At 35.3% G+C, this 19,072-nt stretch overlaps 2 protein-coding genes across 2 annotated transcripts; one reads left to right on the top strand and one right to left on the bottom strand.

The window, feature by feature from the left end:
- Positions 1-5,340: 5,340 nt before the first annotated feature.
- Positions 5,341-10,744, bottom strand: LOC125654373 (uncharacterized). The gene is made up of 2 exons (XM_048884324.2): positions 10,386-10,744; positions 5,341-6,584 (listed from the first exon to the last, which is right to left on the bottom strand). Exons 1-2 carry the CDS (start codon positions 10,451-10,453, stop codon positions 5,408-5,410), a joined length of 1,245 nt encoding a protein of 414 aa, XP_048740281.1. The 5' UTR covers positions 10,454-10,744; the 3' UTR covers positions 5,341-5,407.
- LOC125655569 (uncharacterized) lies at positions 10,686-18,954 on the top strand. Its single transcript, XM_048885894.2, has 7 exons — positions 10,686-10,908; positions 11,645-11,758; positions 11,970-12,214; positions 12,510-12,669; positions 13,733-13,945; positions 14,694-14,838; positions 15,164-18,954. The coding sequence occupies exons 2-7, from the start codon at positions 11,689-11,691 to the stop codon at positions 15,411-15,413; spliced, it is 1,083 nt and encodes a 360-aa protein (XP_048741851.1). The 5' UTR covers positions 10,686-10,908; positions 11,645-11,688; the 3' UTR covers positions 15,414-18,954.
- Positions 18,955-19,072: the final 118 nt, after the last annotated feature.

Raw genomic sequence — 19,072 nt, 5'->3', positions numbered from 1 at the left:
TTATGAAGTTTAGGAATCCAGTATATAGATTCGGTAACTCATATTCATCCGACCTATTGACTGGGATATTAAATGTGTCTATTTAAAACTGAAGCACGGTTTTGAAGAATTTCATCTTTTCAAAGGGCAATTGGAGTATAGGTACGATTACCAAAAGTGGAAGTAATGCCAAGTTCGTTTAAAATACAGTTGTAATAATTTCTCACCAGAGGGCGTAAAATATGCTACTCTATGTACATCACTTTTGTCTACGTCTATAGCTAAATGTTCAGATTCTTGGCAAAACTTACTTTTACCTATTGCATCATAAATAATCAAAAAAAATCCAAAATTTAGTTTTAAGCTTTCACCAAAGTAGGTTCACAAAAAACAACGGATTCCATGATTATTCTAGTAACATCGAATGAATGAATAATTATATAAAACCTTTTATTTTGCTCAGATGTCTCATTTATTCTCTTTATCGAAGTCGAGAGGCATAGCCTTTATCGCCTCTCGACTTCTCTAAAGAGAATAGTGTCTCATATTTACCGTCTCCTGTTTTTTTTGTTTTGTTTTTTTAAATTAGACAAATGTTTGATTTGCTTAGATATATATTATCATTAGTGTGATATGCTAAGTTAGTTTTAATACTTTTAAAAATACCTTTTAGACGTTGACAGAGGTATTAGCGGAGCGTACGTAGCGGGAACGATAACTGGGTAGATTGATGTAGATATGGCAGGAAATAAGGACTCCGTTTTTAGGTGATACTTTTGTACCCTAGATTTTCATGGAATCAAACCTGGACAGTTATGCTGTAAACAATGCAGAAATAAAAGATAGAATCAATTTCTGGTCGAAAAAACTTGGGACTTTATGCAGTAGGAATGAAGATTTCTCATCAAATACCATATATGGCAAGAAATCAGAGCAGTTTCCCCGGGTGACAATTTTGTAACCAGGTTACACTAGAATACACCTTTGATTCACATTTTTGTTGTTGTTGTTTTTGGCTGCGTTATATTACAACACCATTTGACTTTGCTTTATTACGCCTCTCATTCTCGTATAGCGTCCTTGTTTCGCGGTTTTCACATTACCCATGAATCCCGTTCACCGCGTTATTCATTTTGTTCAGGTGACTCCGATAGGCTTTTGGCCATAATCATGTTATTCGATCCGCAAAAAGTGTTAAGAGTTTGAGGTCTGTTGGAGAATGAGCTAATGATTATATACTTCCCAGCATCAAACACATGTATATGTATGCTGATTTGAGAATTAAGCGAACAAGATATAATATGCATACTTTCTGTGGACAATATGCCATTCCCCAATCCAAAATGCATTTCATTAAAGATTATTTTTGTTGCTTGTGAATTTACCTCTATTTTCCCCTTAAATTTCTCTGCATATATATACATGTATATATATATATATATACATATATATATATATATATATATATATATATATATAAATGTGTGTGTGTGTGTGTGTGTGTGTGTGTGTAATCATGCATATATATACATTGGTCACACACTGCCAGGAGATTTGGTTCCGCAGGTCATGAGTTCAACCCCAGGCATGGGCGGAGGTTGGTATCCATAGATCTAATAGTAAATTTCTCTGTGCTTTATGGCATGTCAAACGTTGCAATATTTGATCTTTTCCATTTGTATTGTATAATTTTCCATTTGCATTGTATAATTTTACATTTGCATTGTATAATTTTCCATTTGTATTCTATATTTTCCATTTGTATTGTATAATTTTCCATTTGTATTCTATATTTTCCATTTGCATTGTATAATTTTTCATTTGTATTGTATCCAGGGAATGTTTATTTTGATTTGTTACGAAGGATTTCATTAGTTAACGTCACTGATGTACCACATCTGTACTGTAGACGTGCTTAGCACACAGGGCCGCATCGTCGCAAACCACGGTTTTGAGTCCACTCACGCTCGAATAGAAGCATCCGTGGGTAACCGACGATGACAGGCCGTAGCAATGACGGTTCTTTATCGTGCCAACGCCTGTGCAGCGATACGGAATATCTGTTTTTAAGGTCTTTTAAATGCCGAGTGTTTGGCAAAGGAGCAATCACTGTCTTTATGTCTCTAAAGCTTTGATGCGGCAATAACAGTAACGGTTCTCGAACTCACGACCTCTCGCCCACAAACCAAGCGATATATTACTGAACTACCGAGACCAGGTCCTGGACTAGTTATTTTTAAAAATACTTAGCTAGCTCTAGTAATGGCGACCCCCCCCCCCCCGATCATTTTAAAAAAAAATAGAACTGTCCAGAAAAGCATGCACATTTTTATTAAGTCAGAATTCAGTAGATTAGGGGGACTTAATTGTTAACCTCGAGTTTGGTTTGTTACAACTATTCAATGGATTAATCTTAAGTTATCGTTTATCGAATTTGGTAATGCGCGAGATGTTGAAGAGGTAAAGTTCAGGAGCCACGTTTCGCAGGAATGTACCGTATTTGCTTAGTGTAATGGCGTAACCCCCTCTCCCCCACCCCATTAATTGATCGCTTTTTTGCGTCTAATGTGATCAGCATATTCAAACTAGTCTCCTATTTAACCACTGGCTGATCTACATAATTCTGAACGAAAGGATGCAGTAAACTGCTGGATGTCTGGGGACTATCTTAAGATCCCTAGTGAATCCAGTGCAAAGCCTTGGGGGAGGGGGGTTGCAGTTGGAGGGCGAAGTCAGTGGCGGATTTAAGGGGGCGCAGCCGGCGCCCCCTCCCCCCTCAAAATTTCCAAATTTAAGGTAAATCTTGGTATCTTGTTTAGAAAAATGTATCAAACAATAAAAGAAGCAATAATTTCTTCCATTCCCAGAGAAATAAATGACAAAATCTTCTGATTTCTTAAAATACTTTATTGAGAGAACTTAATTTTTCCAGAAACCCTTAAAATTTGCGTCATTTTACTAATTTCACTTGATTAAAAATGACATATTTCAAGCCCTATAAAATCTGTAAAATCCAGGAACTTCCGGGGACTTCGCCCCCTGGACCCCTACCCACTTGAGGCAGCCCCCAGACCCCGTGCCTCATAAAGTGGCGCCCCGTAACCGCAATTCCTGGATCCGCCCCTGGACAAGTGCGTTCTGACAAAATAAAACGTACATACATGCTTTTTTCGACATCTGTATATAAAATATCATTTGCGAAGGGGGGGGTGGGGGGGGGGGGGTCTCCCGGCGCAAGATTCCTCATTGCTGGCTACATGTATGTTCAACTAGTCCTATATGGAACCGATCGCAGTAGTTCAGTGATATGCCCTTTGGTTCGCAACCGTGAAGTTGCATGTTCGAGTTCTACTCGTGTCATGGCTGCATCAAACCTTAGACGTAAATATCGACAGGCGTTGACATGCACGTTAAAGTACCCCCAATGCTACGACACAGTGCCCATACATGTAGCATAGTAAGTCTATTTGTGGTACGTCACCTGGTGACGGCTAAATATAAGTGGGACCTAAGCTAATGAAATCCTTCGTAACAAATCAAAATAAACAAGCCCTCGGATGCAATATAAATGAAAGATTTTGCAATGCAAATGGAAATTATACAATGCAAACGAAAAAAATATATAATACAAATGGAAAATATAGAATACAAATGGAAAATTATACAATACAAATGGAAAATATAGAATACAAATGGAAAATTATACAATACAAATGGAAATTATACAATGCAAATGAAAAATTATACAATGCAAATGGAAAATATAGAATGCAAATGGAAAATTATACAATACAAATGGAAAAGATCAAATATTGCAACGTTTGACATGCCATAGTGCTTTACATATACATTATATGTATTTTGGGCCGAAACAATACGCCCCCTTCACGATACCTATTGCAATGCTTATGCAGTAATTCAATACGGAACGACGTACAGAAGAAACCAATAACAACATTGAAGAAAAATTAATTACCAACATTTACAATCATAATTTTAAAAGTAAAATGTTTCCAAACTGCCACACAGCAAGATGCCTGTTGGTTCTGTAGTTTTAACCGATAAAGTTCACTACTGTTTTCGTCAGACTCGAGGCAAACAACAATCTGAACGTTATTGGACTCTATTTTGTTCCTCATGCAGGTATGTTAGATAATAAGTACAGGTCAAGCCCAGTGGTGTAGCTACACAGTATGCATGTGCTTACAAATATTTTCGTTAAATTTTTATTACATATTAAGAAAAATGTCCTCAGTCTTCATATGTGTATGTATATATATATTAGCTAGTTGGAGTATATCAAGAAATGCATAGACTCATGCAAATTATAACAAGAGACCCATGGGCCACATTGCTCACTTGAGTTACCTTGGACCATATCTGAAAACTTTCCATATATATTTGCATGTAAAACCTTAGTCCGTATTGTGGCCCCAACCTACCCCTGGAGACCAAGATTTTTACAAACTAGAATCTGCACTATGTCAGGAAGCTTTCATGAAAATCCCAGTTCTTCTGGCTCCTTGGTTCTTGAGAAGATTATTTTTAAATATTTTCTCCATTTATTGTCATGTAAAACTTTGATCCCCTATTGTGGCCATAACCTACCCCTGGTGGCCATGATTTGAACAAACTTGAATCTGCACTATGTCTGGAAGCTTTCATGTAAATCTCAGCTCTTCTGGCTCATTGGTTCTTGAGAAGATGATTTTTAAATATTTTCTCTATTTATTCTCAAGTAAAACTTTGATCCCCTATTGTGACCCCAATCTACCCCAGGGACCATGGTTTGAACAAACTCGAGCCTGCACTATGTCAGGAAGCTTTCATATAAATTTCAGCTCCTCTGGCTCATTGGCTCTTGAGAAGATTTTCCCATTATATTTCTATGTAAAACTTTGATCCCCTATTGTGGCCCTAACCTACCCCGAGGGCCATGAATTGAAGAAACTTGAATCTGCACTATGTCAGGAAGCTGTCATGAAAATTTCAGCTCCTCTGGCTAAGTGGTTCTTGAGAAGAAGATTTTTAAATGACCCCACCCAATTTTTGCATTTTTGTGATGATCTCCCCTTTGAAGGGGGCATGGCCCTTTATTTGAAGAAACTTGAAACCCTTTTACCCAAGGATGCTTTTGACCAAGTTTGGTTATAATTGGCCCAGTGGTAAATTGACAAATTTTGATCAGCAAAGCTCACTTGAGCCTTCGGCTCAGGTGAGCTAAAAAAAATTATCCATTTTTAATTAGTGCTTTATATTTGGATGCATATTTAAAAAAAAAAAATTAAAACCAATATTCTCACAGAAACATGAAGATTCAGAAGTGTAGTCTTTCCTTTCCAATCACATCTAACTAAACTATAACTTGTGAACTGTTTAATGCTACCCATTTGTATCAATATAATGTAGAGAAAGACATTGACAATGTTTAATGAGTATATACATCAGTATAGTTTTTAATCAACCTATTTAACTCCTGAACCACTTTTGCAACATCCTCTGAATTATCTCCCCTGATATGAATTTTTGCAGCTTTCTGTGGAATTCCTGTCATCATTTTCTCATTTTTCCTCTCTTCATTTCCTTTGAAGTGTAGTCTGACATTCTTCAGAGAATCATCATTCATTTTCCAGTTATTGAATAAATGGAGTCCTGAAGTGTTCATGATTTTGGTAAATTTCTTGTATTTTTCCCTGGGTGGATAAAGCACAGTGTCGTGCACCTGATACTTAAACTGTTCTACTTCCTGTTGAATTAGTCGCAATAAAAGATTACCCACTTCCTTCAAAGTCTCGGGAGTGTCTGCTCTGATGTCATAGTAAGCATAGGGCTCCTCTTCTGCAGTCTTATATTCATTCCAACACAACGTCACGATGGGCCTACTCTCTCCAAATTTTTCATTTAGAGTTATTGGTATGAGATCCATGAAAGAGAAAATGTCAAAATCTGCCGGCAGATCACCTGGAATCATTAACTTTCCTACTGACCAATTAGTCAGCTGTTCTAAGGTTTGGTCAAACAAATTTCTGACTAGTCTCACTGCCTCCCATAGTTGTTCTTCTGAATTTGCATGCACCATTAAATGAAGAGGCTGAACTCCACGTGCAGAATACGATATCCGAGTACCGGTTTTGGATGCGATAGCCTTGATATTGTTGTGACCCCTGTAAGTCAATGCCCGGATCAGAATGACTGTTGGCAAGTCTCTTTCATATGGAATATAAAGCTTTTTGCGATAGGAGTGTTTTTGAATGCCAGTATTCAGCGTTTCCTCCAGCCATCCCCTGACATCAGCCACTGAATCTTCCGCTCTTTGTTTATCTATTGCATGCACCGATACACTAAAGTTTTCCTCTGAAGTGTTCAGTCTAAATCCACATCCGGTCTTCAGTGTTAATGATGGTAAACCTTTCATTAAAAACACAGCCATACGTTCATTGTTAGAGGGTATGTTGGTTTTAACAAATAAGCATTCCTGGTTGATGTTCTTTGTAAACCTTACAGGCAAAGAATAATCGAGATTTTTCAAATGAAGTTCTGTTGTCACTGCTGACAAGTGAAAATGCACCTTTGGATTGACCATGGGACTTCTTAACAATTCAAAACTGTGAAAGAAAACAAAATATATTTCTAAAAATAAACAATGAATATGAAACTATTGGAAGGCAGTAATGTCTAAAATTTGTCTTAGTACATGTATATGGTGAGCAACGCTAATCATTTCATTATCACAATATTTCAATATACGAGGCCCATGGGCCACTATGCTCATCTGAAAGTCACCTTGTCTTGTGTATATGCAGATCTATGAGATACATAGACACAAATAATAGCCCAACAATAAGGGAAGATCTCCACTGGTCAACATATACATGTGTCCATGTACTTCACATGTTAAAGTAATTTTGCAGGGCTTGAAACAAACTTTATATGCCTCCAGTCTAGCCTGACTGATCTAGGGTATAATTTCAACCAGTCTGCAGAAAAATTTACCAGTCAAACAGAGTTTCCAGAAATAATGAAGTTAACTTATCTAAATTGTTAATGTCGTTAAAATAAAATAATGGAATTCTATTTCACTCCATATGCTTTAGGCAATATTGTAAGGCCATATTTAAAAGAATGTTTGTTTCCCCTCCCCTGACTTTTGCTACAGACAAGGCAGGCAGGTGTTTTTTTTGTTGTTGTTTTTTTTTAATAATTTTTTGTTGGAAACACCTATGAAAAAGCAGCTCAGAGCACCGATAGTCATTTTCAATACCGTACATCAGAAGAAGAGTATGCCATGTATTGATCGAACTTGTTTTTATGTTGGTCACTGGATTGACATGTCTGCTGGCATTTATAATTCATATTCTTGGATATGTTAGTGTGAATGCACTCAGTGGATGCAATATTTTGGTTTACTTTATGAATACCTACATAGAAACATTACATCTTTTAAAAAAAAAACCCATTGAAAACAAAACCAAAACATTTATTCTTGACTTAGTAGAAACAGATGTAAGTTTAAAGGAAGTGAACATGAAAAAAATATTTGTTGCATAATAAACTTAAAAGACCTCCTGAAACTGAATAGTGTGGCCTAAATCTAATTTGCTTGTTTCTATTACGAGATTTGAGCAATTAAACACTCTAAGTTAAAGGTTTATGGAGGTCATTCATTATTTCCCAGTTTGCATCTGTGCTCAGACGTAGATGAGACACATTGCTGATGACTGGGTCACTGTTATACCGCAGAAAAAGTTAATGGATTCATATTAGAATTGATGGATAAGGTTTTGGAGCAAAAAGAATTGAAATCAAATCTAATTACAATGCATTTAGAAAAAGAAGAAAACACTCCCACAAAATATTTCCAGCTCCTCCAACTTCTGAACTTACTCAGAACACTGTATGTTTCAAGGTTCTAAATCAATTAATTTCATTAGATTTTAAAATATTAAGGTGACTGTGTCATAAAAGTACTGCAATATAGGCATGTAACTTATATATTTTATAACAATTTATGTACATGGACCACAGATAAATTTTGGAGATTCAATTTACAATTATATTCTTTATTTACATTTTAAAAAATACTTATTTACTAATATTTAGAATCTGTATCATAGTCTGATGTTTTAAGAAATCCTTCATAATTGCAGTGCTTTTTAGGAAATGCTTCCTTAATTGGTCACAACAAATGAGGGTAAAACTACCCCCCCCCCCCGCCCCCCCCCCCCCCCCCCCCGAGGCTGACCGCGTTTGACCTAGTTGATAAACTGTCTATAGGCCATAAATCTTGATAGCATGTCTGCAACAGAATTGTTACTGTATTCTATCACATGTGTTGGAAATGTTTACACACAAATGCCATGTTATGTTTAGATTTTAATACATGTGAATACAGAAGGTATTTTTCATTTTCGTGTTTTTCTTACTTGTTTAATAAGTTGTTATCCAGGTCCTCTGAGACCCTTCCTCTCTGGATATACATAAATCCATGGATAAATGTAAGCTGTATCACTTATAACAGAACTTCGACACACAGTGTTAAAATATGGGTGTAGAGAACTGCACTATAGGTGTAGATCTATGTAATCTAGCTGACACAAAATATTCAAACTCATGACAACAAAGACACCCCTTGAATGTACATAGCTACATTGTACAATTTTCACAAGCACACCATTTAAGGAAAATTCCTCTCTCATTAAAATCAACTGCTGGTGAAGAAGTATTATTCTGAGAAACAATTTCTTCCTCTGTAACATCAGGTTCAACCTGATATCCCATATCTAATTCACTCTTTGCTGATGACATTTTAACGTTGATGCTTACAATGTTCCAAAAATACACACAATGTGTCCTACTGATGTCAGCATCAGTGCTGCCCTCTAGCGGATGCTAAGAGATAACCCAGCAGGGAGGTAATATTTTTTCAATATGGTTGAAAAGATCAGTTAATCTTTATAAAATATCTCCCTATTGAAGAAAGTTACATCTTAGTGATTTTCAGAATTCATTATATACATCAAAATGACAAATCTAAACCCTTTGTCACATTTTCATGTTCACTTCCTTTAATAACATATCAGAACGACTTTTGTTCCAGAAATAATAATAATAATTTTTTTAAAAAACGTGCGATTTTTGGGTAAAAAAAACTTTTGACACGGGCCCTTTTTTATAGACCCGGACGGGCAAGGGGAAACAAACATATTTTTATTTTTAGCCTAATACTTATTCAAGATTCATATTTACTAATTGGGTGCATCAATTATCTACTGAGGAATGCCAAATGTGTGTATAGATTCGATTAGTAGATTTTCCAAAATGATGTATTAGAAAATTGACCAGTCCCATTGGAATACACCTATCAACACTTCGCCGCGAGTTACGTCCCTTTGCGGGGTCAGCCAAAGGTCAATCGGTGAAAAACCAAGTTTTCCTTCTTTACCTTACCAAATGTAAGATGTTATTACTTTGAATTTTAGCCAATTACCAAGTTTTCACACAAGTTAATGGGTTGCCCCAATCTGGGGCATATTGTAGTTGACTGTAATTGATGGAAAAATAACAGATGTCAAAGCTACAGATAGGAAAATTACAAAGGCCAACGTAGGGAAATACGATTTTTATCCGGGAGATGGCGGACAAGGGACGTAACTTTCGCGAAGTGTTGATACGTGTATTGAACTGACTAAAACAAATGTCAGTCAGTCCGCCAGGCTTTTAACCAGTTACGGACTAGGCATATTTAATTTTGAGCCCTGGTTTGCATATCATTTTGACAAAAATGTCTAGTTTTTTAGAGTCTTTTTGCTTCTTTATAGTGTTAGGAAGTCAATTTGATCACATGGTAATTGCATAAAATTATCCCATGTTCAAATTGACAATTTATTAGTCAGATGTTGGTTATTAGCAGCATAAAATGGGACCCCCCCCCCCCCCAACAGTTATTATTTAAATTCAAATTAATTGGAAGGGGGCATAGTCCTTCAGTTCATATGAAGAAACCTGAAGATTGTCCACACATATGACACACAGATACTTTTAGTTTTAATGAATTAATCCACAGGAGTCGGCAATTTTATCAATAAAGTAGAAATATATGAGAAATGGGCTCGCTACGTTCGCGAAGCTCAGTGGTAGTATTTATGCCCATTTCTCATATATTTCTACTTTATTGATAAAATTGCCGACTCCTGTGATTAATCTCAGCCGAGATTGGGACGAAATTGTCCCGATAATTTTTTGAAAAGTAGAAAAATGTAAAACGTTATTGATAAGGATATCAAAGAAAAAAAATTTGGGTCTGAAAAGCTCACTTGAGCTTTCGAATCAAGCAATATTATACTTTTTTCAGCAGTAGAGTTTGGGTGAAGAGAAAACTCGAGTTAAAATCACATCGTCATTCTTACCGACCACCGATCAACGGTCTGCTGAGTTTTTGAAGTAGTAAATATGATCTTCGGCATATATTGTCCATTTCTACTAGAATTTACATATGTGTCTGGCTTCTAACCGAGGTAACCGATCACAGCCGACAAGCGTGTTATACCTATAAAATGAAAGTGAAAATACATTGGGCACCAGTTTATAAATCTGAAATTGTTTTTGGAGAAGGTATATTTCCGAAAAGCGAATATAAGATTTGATATATCGAAATTGGCTATGCCATTTCACGATTTCGCGGTAAACAATTGTTTTTTTCTTTTCTTTCTTTCTTTCCATTTCTTCCTCTTCTTTTTTTGGGAAGGACGATAACTCCCACAGTTATGAAAATACAGAGGGCGCCTCGATCTGTTGATGATGCTGCATGGTGGGTGAAAATGGAGAAAAATTTGTCGAACTTTCTAAACTATTTGTTCACGGACAGTTAAAGTACTCTGTCGTTTTTATTGGGCTTTGGAAAGAGAGTAGCTACATATAACATGAAGAAAGGTATGATCATCATTCTTTAATTCAAATAATTTACAATGATTGTGATAAAATGCACATTAATTTTACGTTAGACCACAGGAGTCGGCAATTTTATCAATAAATCATGATAAAAGTACATATTACTAGAAATTCCGTGGTGGGCTTCACGAGCGAAGCAATCTGTTGGAATTTTCGTCTATGTAATTTTATTCTTGATTTTTAAAAGTTGCTGCACTTCGACCCCGTGGTTAATTGTTGTACTTCATAATTAGGCTAATACCCAGCAGGCACGGTAAATAAGTTTAGTAAATAAGTTCAAATTATTTTATGTTCTGGAAAATGACGTCCCCTCCCTCCTTTTCTATTAAGACTTTTAATATTTTGTGTCACTGTTTTCTCCAGCAAATGCTAAAATCGTGGAAAACATGGGATCGATGTAGGCCTGTATATAAACCTATTTAAGCACATAGTTAAAGTTGATATAAAACTAGGTTGCCTGTAGTAAAAAAAAAAAAAAAAAAGAAGGGGGGGGGGTCCCTGTATTTAACATAGTAGTTTATTTACATTTTCAATTTTCTGGTTAAATTTCAATTATGCTTAATTTAGCCTTGGCTTTCTTCTGGACATTAAATTCTGTAAAAAAAAAAAGTAAAGTAAATTTTATTTAAGATCTGAATTATGTAAGATCTGAATTGTTATTTTGCTGCATAGACCAATGTGCATCCATATTTTGTTAAAAGTGTAACTTTATTCCCAGTTGTCCAGATTTGAGTTAGCTGATAGCCTGCAATATCTATAAGAATGCCTGTGATTGTTTTGTTGATATTGGCCTTCCTTTCATCACACTGCTCTGGTCAAACACAACAAATCAGTAAGTATTCTCCAAGTATAAATCTAGCTACGATGTAATATCATTAAATCCTTTTAAGAAAAATATTAAAGATGTACAGACTGAGATAACAAAATTTGACTAGCTGTGTGTGACATTGATTGTAGGCTGAGATTGCAGCACTACATAAGATTTACTTCTGCATATTTTACTTTGGACAAAATTCGGACAATAACCTTGTCATGGTTTTCAGTGTTCACTCACAAAAGAAGCTGTAGGAGGCCCCACCGCTATGAATCCGAGAGTCACTACTTGATCCGAGCCAGAGGGCCCTTACCTGGGAGGCATTGCAATATGACCTTTATTGAATCGGACTGGAGTGCCACTCTGCCTGACCAGCAGTGCTTCTCACTCTGTGTGCGACTCTTCAATGCCTCCATTAGAAGCTGTGATTTTAAAATGATATATTACGATGGACTCCATGACCGCAATCCAAGGGTTTGTTAAAATATTGCTGTGATACTTTTGCTTTGTTTTGGTAAGCTATCTGATCTTAGATTACATTAATTTGAAAACAGGTCATTAATTCATATTTCACTTTAATATGTATATTACTGTAGTAATTAGGGCTATATGGACCGTGGATGTCGGCCTGGGTAGCTCAGTGGTTAGAGCACCTGACTAGTAATGCAGGGGTCCCGGGTTCCATTCCCGGTCCAGCCACAAATTTTCTCCTTTCTCCTATATACTACATGACACCTTTAACTATTTTTAAGCATACATTGTATTGCAGACCTTCAATTGTAAGAGTTATCCCCCCTCTCTGTGGTGCTCCAGCTACACTGATGTGACTGTAGAATTCCGAGAACTGGAGAATTATGATAGACGAAACATCAATGGGTTTGACATGACCCTGGAAATCAAGCCCTACTGCCACCATCCATCTAGCACTGGTATGATCTTAGCAAATTCACCCTCAGTGAGAGTAAATAGACCAATGGCATGCATTCCTAAGTACAATCTAATTAAAAATAGATCTTCCATCTGCTCCCCAGTTTTCGATACGTCGGGTGGAAGCGACATATCAAAAATTGGGGAGCGGATGGAAGATCTAATTTTAATTAATAATAATAAAAGTACACTTATATAGCGCCTTATCTAAAAATACTCTAAAGCGCTGTACAACATACTAAAATTTACAATTGATGATTAAAAGAAAAACCATAGAATACACAACGAATAATCCTTACACATATAAGCATGAATGCAACATTATGTCATAATGGATAAAAAGTACAAATCAAGACAATTTAAAGTATAAAATATAAAATATAATTAGATTGTCCTAAGTATGGAATTATTTATAGAAAGTTATTCACAACTTACAGTATTTTATATGTGTGAATTGTGGATGAGATTGTTTACATCTGGCAGGCAATTCAAGTATGATATAGTAGTTAAAGCTATATCGACTGTGGATTCCGGCCTGGATAGCTCAGTGTTTACTGGTTAGAGCACCTGACTAGTGATGCAGGGGTCCCGGGTTCGATTCCCGGTCAAGCCATACATTTTCTCCTCTCCTGTACTACAATTGGTGCTGTTGACTATGTCTGCACTGTGCCAGGGTCAGGAAGAATCTGGGTTGAAATACAGTGGGACACTCAGTGTCTCATATTTACATATATCAAATTCTCAAGTGGGATAAAATGCACACTTTTTGATGTTCATGCATTTAAGCACATTGACTGGTTCAAAGTGTCCTCAAATGAAAAGATGGAAGTATTTGTGAATGTTTAAACTTTATTACACAGGATTTAAAGTTGTTTTTAATACAGTAATTTTGTATATATTCCAAATCAAGATGTGTTTTTATGACATCACGATTTTATTTCCATATCATGTGAAAGCTGTGGTTATGTTATTGCTCTGTAATGATTTTTACTTTCAATGAAAACTGTAAAATATAAAAAGGTAGTGAAAATAAAGTGGTATACAGCATTTCCAGCTTATTTACAGTGCCAGGCGATGCCTACATAGACCACTATCTCCGTAAAGAGAAGCGGGACAGAGACACAATTATCATCGCAGGATCCTTGGTCAGCACCATCTGTTTCCTATTCGTGATTTTCTGGATCGTCTACTGTTGTTGGAAGAGACAAGCTCCACAAGAGAATCCCCAAAGGCCAGGAACTCCATTATCTCATAACAGTTTCAAGTCCTCCGGGTCAGGTAAAATAAAGACCATGTGTCTTGTATGTGGCAAGATCTAGTAAATATTTTCTTGATCCTAACAATAATCAAAATAACAACTTCGCATTTTATTTGTTCATTGAATGAGAAGGGGAGGGGGTGTCATTATCATAGTTTTTGGTCAGTAATTTTCTTTGTGTGTCTGCAACTTAACCTTGGTCATAGCTTTTGAACTCTAGGAGATAGATCGAGTCTTTACACTTAAAGCACTGAATGACCCAGGTCATTGCTGTGTTAAAGGTCAAATATTTGTCAAAGTCAAAGTTTGCCACAAATTGATATGACCATGCTCTAAGGCATTACATTACAAACAGATCTTGTTGTCCTCTGTTGTTTTGGACATCGGAATTGATAAATAATTGACTTACTGTGTACCTGAGTTTGATGTGACTGTCCCTCAATGCAGATGAATATTGTTTGTGTGGACCTTTTAGATCACCTATGTCACTCAGGTGACATATTGCTATTGACATGCACCCACCATGCTTCTTCTTGATAACTGCCCATCCAATTCTTTTCAAATTTGGCATGAAGCATCTTTGGGACAGAGGAACATATATTGTAAATATTCTAGATTTTGTAACCCTCCGGGCTATAAATGATACTTTTAACTAATACTCAGGTAGACCTCAGGGCATCTTGTTCAAAATTCAAAATAATTCCATAGATCAAGACATACTACCAAGATAGTATTCAGCATGTATTATTTGTTTATTATTATGAATAGGAAGAAGAGTGCCAGGAACATCCCATTCATCAAACAGTGACCGAGTGGATGGTAAAAATTGGTATCCCATGACAACCAGGTCTCCCCCTAAGTACCAGCCTCCAGTGTACAGTAGCAGGGGCTGGAATGTACCGGCTGATGCCAGGTATAGGACTGTCATGTCAATAAGTTCCAGCCAACAGATTAATATGAAAGTATTTAATCACAGGATTACATTAAGAGTTCTCTCCCATGAAGGAGGGAATGGGAATTTTAAAAAAAGCTGCAGGTTTATGAAAAATTAAAATACGAACATATACTGAAAATTGTATTTGTTTATGAAAATTATTTCAAAAGTTATCTGGATTTGAAATTTATACTTGTAAGTCTATTCACAGTTTATGGTCTTGATTGAGGCCTGTTTTATTTCTTATTTCGTGAAGGAGATCACTATGTGGTTTTTGCTAAAAATCTTATTTTGGATTTACCAGATACACAGAACTTCCAGGAACATCATATGCTCCACAAAGGGGAGTAACCCCAGGCTTCCATGGGAGACAGTTTGCCCCTAGAGAGCCGTACAACCCACTAGCCCCCATCAGGGAACAACCCCCCACATACAAACTAACATTTGAAGTCAGCGAGCGACCCCATGACATAGGAACGCCATTCCGAATACCACCCCCACTTCCTCCCCGTCCAAACATTGAACAACCGCCATCAAAGCAATATTATATTTAAATGATGCAGGCGATGTTATTGATGAGTATTGTTTAATATAGGCTTATTTTAATTTTTATAGGAAAGAGAATGGCAGATATTTTATTTATTACCTAAATGCTATTTTTATATAGAGCATATGATCATGTCAGTCTATATTACAATACAACGAAACTAAACATCTTGTATCTCATGTAGCTAAGATTTTGATATACATGCTGCAGGAAACATGCAATCCTTTTGATTTTTGTAAAATTGAATATGCCAACCTTGTCTTCATAAGTTTGGGGAAAAAAAAAAAATTGCAAACTTTTTGGAAATGTTTAATGATTTTAAATTACAATGTTTGAGTAAAAGGGATGTCATGTGAAATGCTAATATATGTACTAGTCACAGTTTCTATGCTCTACAACCATTGTGTTCAGTTATATAGTTATACATGTTAGTTCAAGGCCCTGTACTCTTGACCTCATCATAATGCTGTTATTTTTCATGATGCCTTGTACATGCATGAACCATCAACTTACTGAATTACTATCAGTATTTAAATGTCTGTTTTATAGTCGCACACACAATTGCTGCACGTGTTTACGGATGCATGGGTATTTATTGTGAAGTATCAGTGTACTAACAGGAAGTTACGCTTTTCGTATTTTCAGTGTCGGGTCATTTTTAAAGAGATTTTCAACACGGGAGAAATGTTTTCAGACTTGATATCATTTTCGGTTCATTGTTCATTTCGATCAAGTTTGATGTTTATTACTTTAATTAATAGAATATCAAAATCTGATAATAACTCTAATTCATTAATTAATTAGATATACATTTTCAAACATTTGGTATCTGTATGTATTGCAATAAGGAGATAAGGACATTTAATCTTCCCACTATTTTATTTTGATGGGCAGTTGATAAATCTAAGAACAGATAAACAAAAATGAATAACCAATAAGAAAAGTGATTCAAACTAAATTAATATTACCTAATTTTAAATTATTACCTTTTCTTATTACCTATTCAATTTTCCTATTGGTGGATGACTTTGCCAGTAACAGTGTAAGTGAATGCCAGTGATTACTTTCATGAGAATGAATGATACCATTTTCAATCATTGAATGTCTACAATCTTACTTACACACTGTGCATGCCTATTTCTATTTGATAATTCAATTTTTCTACTGCAAGGATTTAAAATTAAGTACATGTAAATATGAATGATTTAAAGCAATGCAGTAGATGATGGTGAAAATCACAATGAAAGAGTCATGTGTTGGATGGTGTTTCCATGGAGTACACAGGCACGGGTCGGAACCATGATCTGGAAAAGTTTGATAAATTTTCATTTGATATCCTAATTATACACATTCAGTATAATTTTCTATTTTACTGGTATATGACATTCAGTGTATTGTTTAAAACTCACTTAACTTGTAATGGGTTATTCCAACAACTGTTAAACAGCTTTAGTATATCAAAAAACTGAAAAATGTAAGTTTCAGGATGCTTATTGATAAATTCACCATGCTCAGTGAGTTATCTATTACAGCAGTATTTACAAATGGGAATACTTTAGAATTATTTATATTTTTTATTACCCCCCCCCCCCCTTCTTGTATTTTTTTTCTTTTGCAACAATTTGAGCATTATATTTTACATATATTTGTATTTAGATTTAAATTGATACATGTTTTATGATTTATGTACGGGTTTTGTTATGTTGAGTGCTGTATGTATATCTTCTGATCCCTTTTATACTTTGGTTTATATAATTTTAGCTCACCTGAGTAGAAAACTCTTGTGAACTTTTCTGATCAATGTTTGGCCATCACATTTCTGAAGTCCGACATGTATTCTGTCTTTTCACATTTTTATGCCCCCAAGTTTAAAGATCAGGAACTACTGTTTTTGGTCAATTTATATAATGTGTTTGATAATTGTCAAGGTCATATTTGTCATATCTACACATGGGGAGAAAGGGATTTTACTTCTCCAGAACCACTGGGTTAATGATGCTTCGACATGTAAAAGCCCCTGTTAATGTCACTATACATTTATAATATGTACCTCGTTATGTGGTAACAAAATTAAATACATAAGATAAAAATAAAATGTAATGACCCCCTCCCCAATACATATAACTGAACCTCTAACTGGCTGGAGTAGGTCAATGATTTCATCCAAACTTGCTCTGGCTTCCAAAGAAAAAATAATTAGGAAATAGTGAAAGTGGTTGTCATTGAAAAAGATGGGGTAATTAAGAACCACTTCATCAGAATTGGCCAAAGATGCAAGTTTGTTCAAGGCCTGGGGTGAGGAAATAAAGAGGGTACAAAGTTCTACACAGGAATATAAGGGATAAAATCTTTTTAAAGGCTATATGTTTTGTCAAAATGACATTCAGATGTATGTAGATTCAAGTACATGTATGTTCTAGTAGTGGTCCTTGAACTAATATATGTCTCTAAGGATCCAGAGATTTTATATAAACTGTTTAAGAATCTTCTTTCAAACAGCAAAACAGGTTCAGTTTATTGATATAAAATGCAATCATGTGAAGTGTAATTTTCTAACAGTGGGTCTTCATTTACAGTGTGATGTACAATTGGCACCACAATTTTTCTAAAATTGTGATTGACCTATGTGAGCACTGTGTCCCCCTGGATCTTTTGTTATGTTACCATGTACCTCTTATTTTGTGTTATTCTTAGAAATTATGATTTATTTACTTTACCTCTGTTAATTCAATTATAAAATTCTTGGTCCCTATTTGTGTGAATTTCACAACTTGTATTCCTGACTAAATACTCATTGTGTAGGAAGTATTTAAACCTGCTGGATTTGGTTGTACAGTATTTCAGAGTCGTATTTCTTTATATATATGTATATTACACACCATCTAGTTGCTCTGCAAATGTCATATCCATTTAAGAAATAAATTTCATTTTTGAAAATGCATGCAGGAATTTGGACTCTTAATGTCAGCATATTTTTCATGAAGCGCTAAGTCGCTCTATCGCTGGCATAAAACAGTGCTGTTCACACCCTTAAGTGTTTTCAAAACTGAAATTTTATTTTTTATATTTACATTTTACTTAGATTTCTGTCGGCTCGAATCCCCCACCCTCAAATTAGCCGTACTATATTTATCAAGATTCATACGCACATTGTTCACATTCTTGAGGAAATTGCTCTCATTTCAATTGGTAAAGATATTGATGACAATGACATTGGAACTGTAAATACATTGAAACATACATGCACTCCGAATTATGGCCATGAATGTATCATTAAATTTTGAATAACATGTTTTATTTTACTCACCAATACCAATGTGCAGGGACCATTGAATATTTGATTTCATCTGAGACATCATGTATAAATTTACATGTATATTTAATAGGTATGATATATATATATATAGGATATATATATATATAGTTAACTTATTTCTTGATATGACATCTAATATTGAATTTATTAATCATGATTTTCATTTGTGTGCAATATTAACATATATAATGTGTGCCAAACTTGCCTTTAATAAATTTAAAAAAAAATCCAACAAGGTGTTTTTTTATAAATCATAATTATTCTATAATGTGGTTAAGGCAGAAGTAATTTTGGGGACATTGCATTATGATTTATAAATATAAACAAAGCGCAAAATCTCCATAGTTTTT

This window comes from Ostrea edulis, chromosome 7 (assembly GCF_947568905.1).
Source record: "Ostrea edulis chromosome 7, xbOstEdul1.1, whole genome shotgun sequence".
NCBI classification, from domain to species: domain Eukaryota; kingdom Metazoa; phylum Mollusca; class Bivalvia; order Ostreida; family Ostreidae; genus Ostrea; species Ostrea edulis.
The sequence above is the reverse complement of the archived record's forward strand: the minus strand, read 5'-3'. Positions and strand labels throughout refer to the sequence as shown.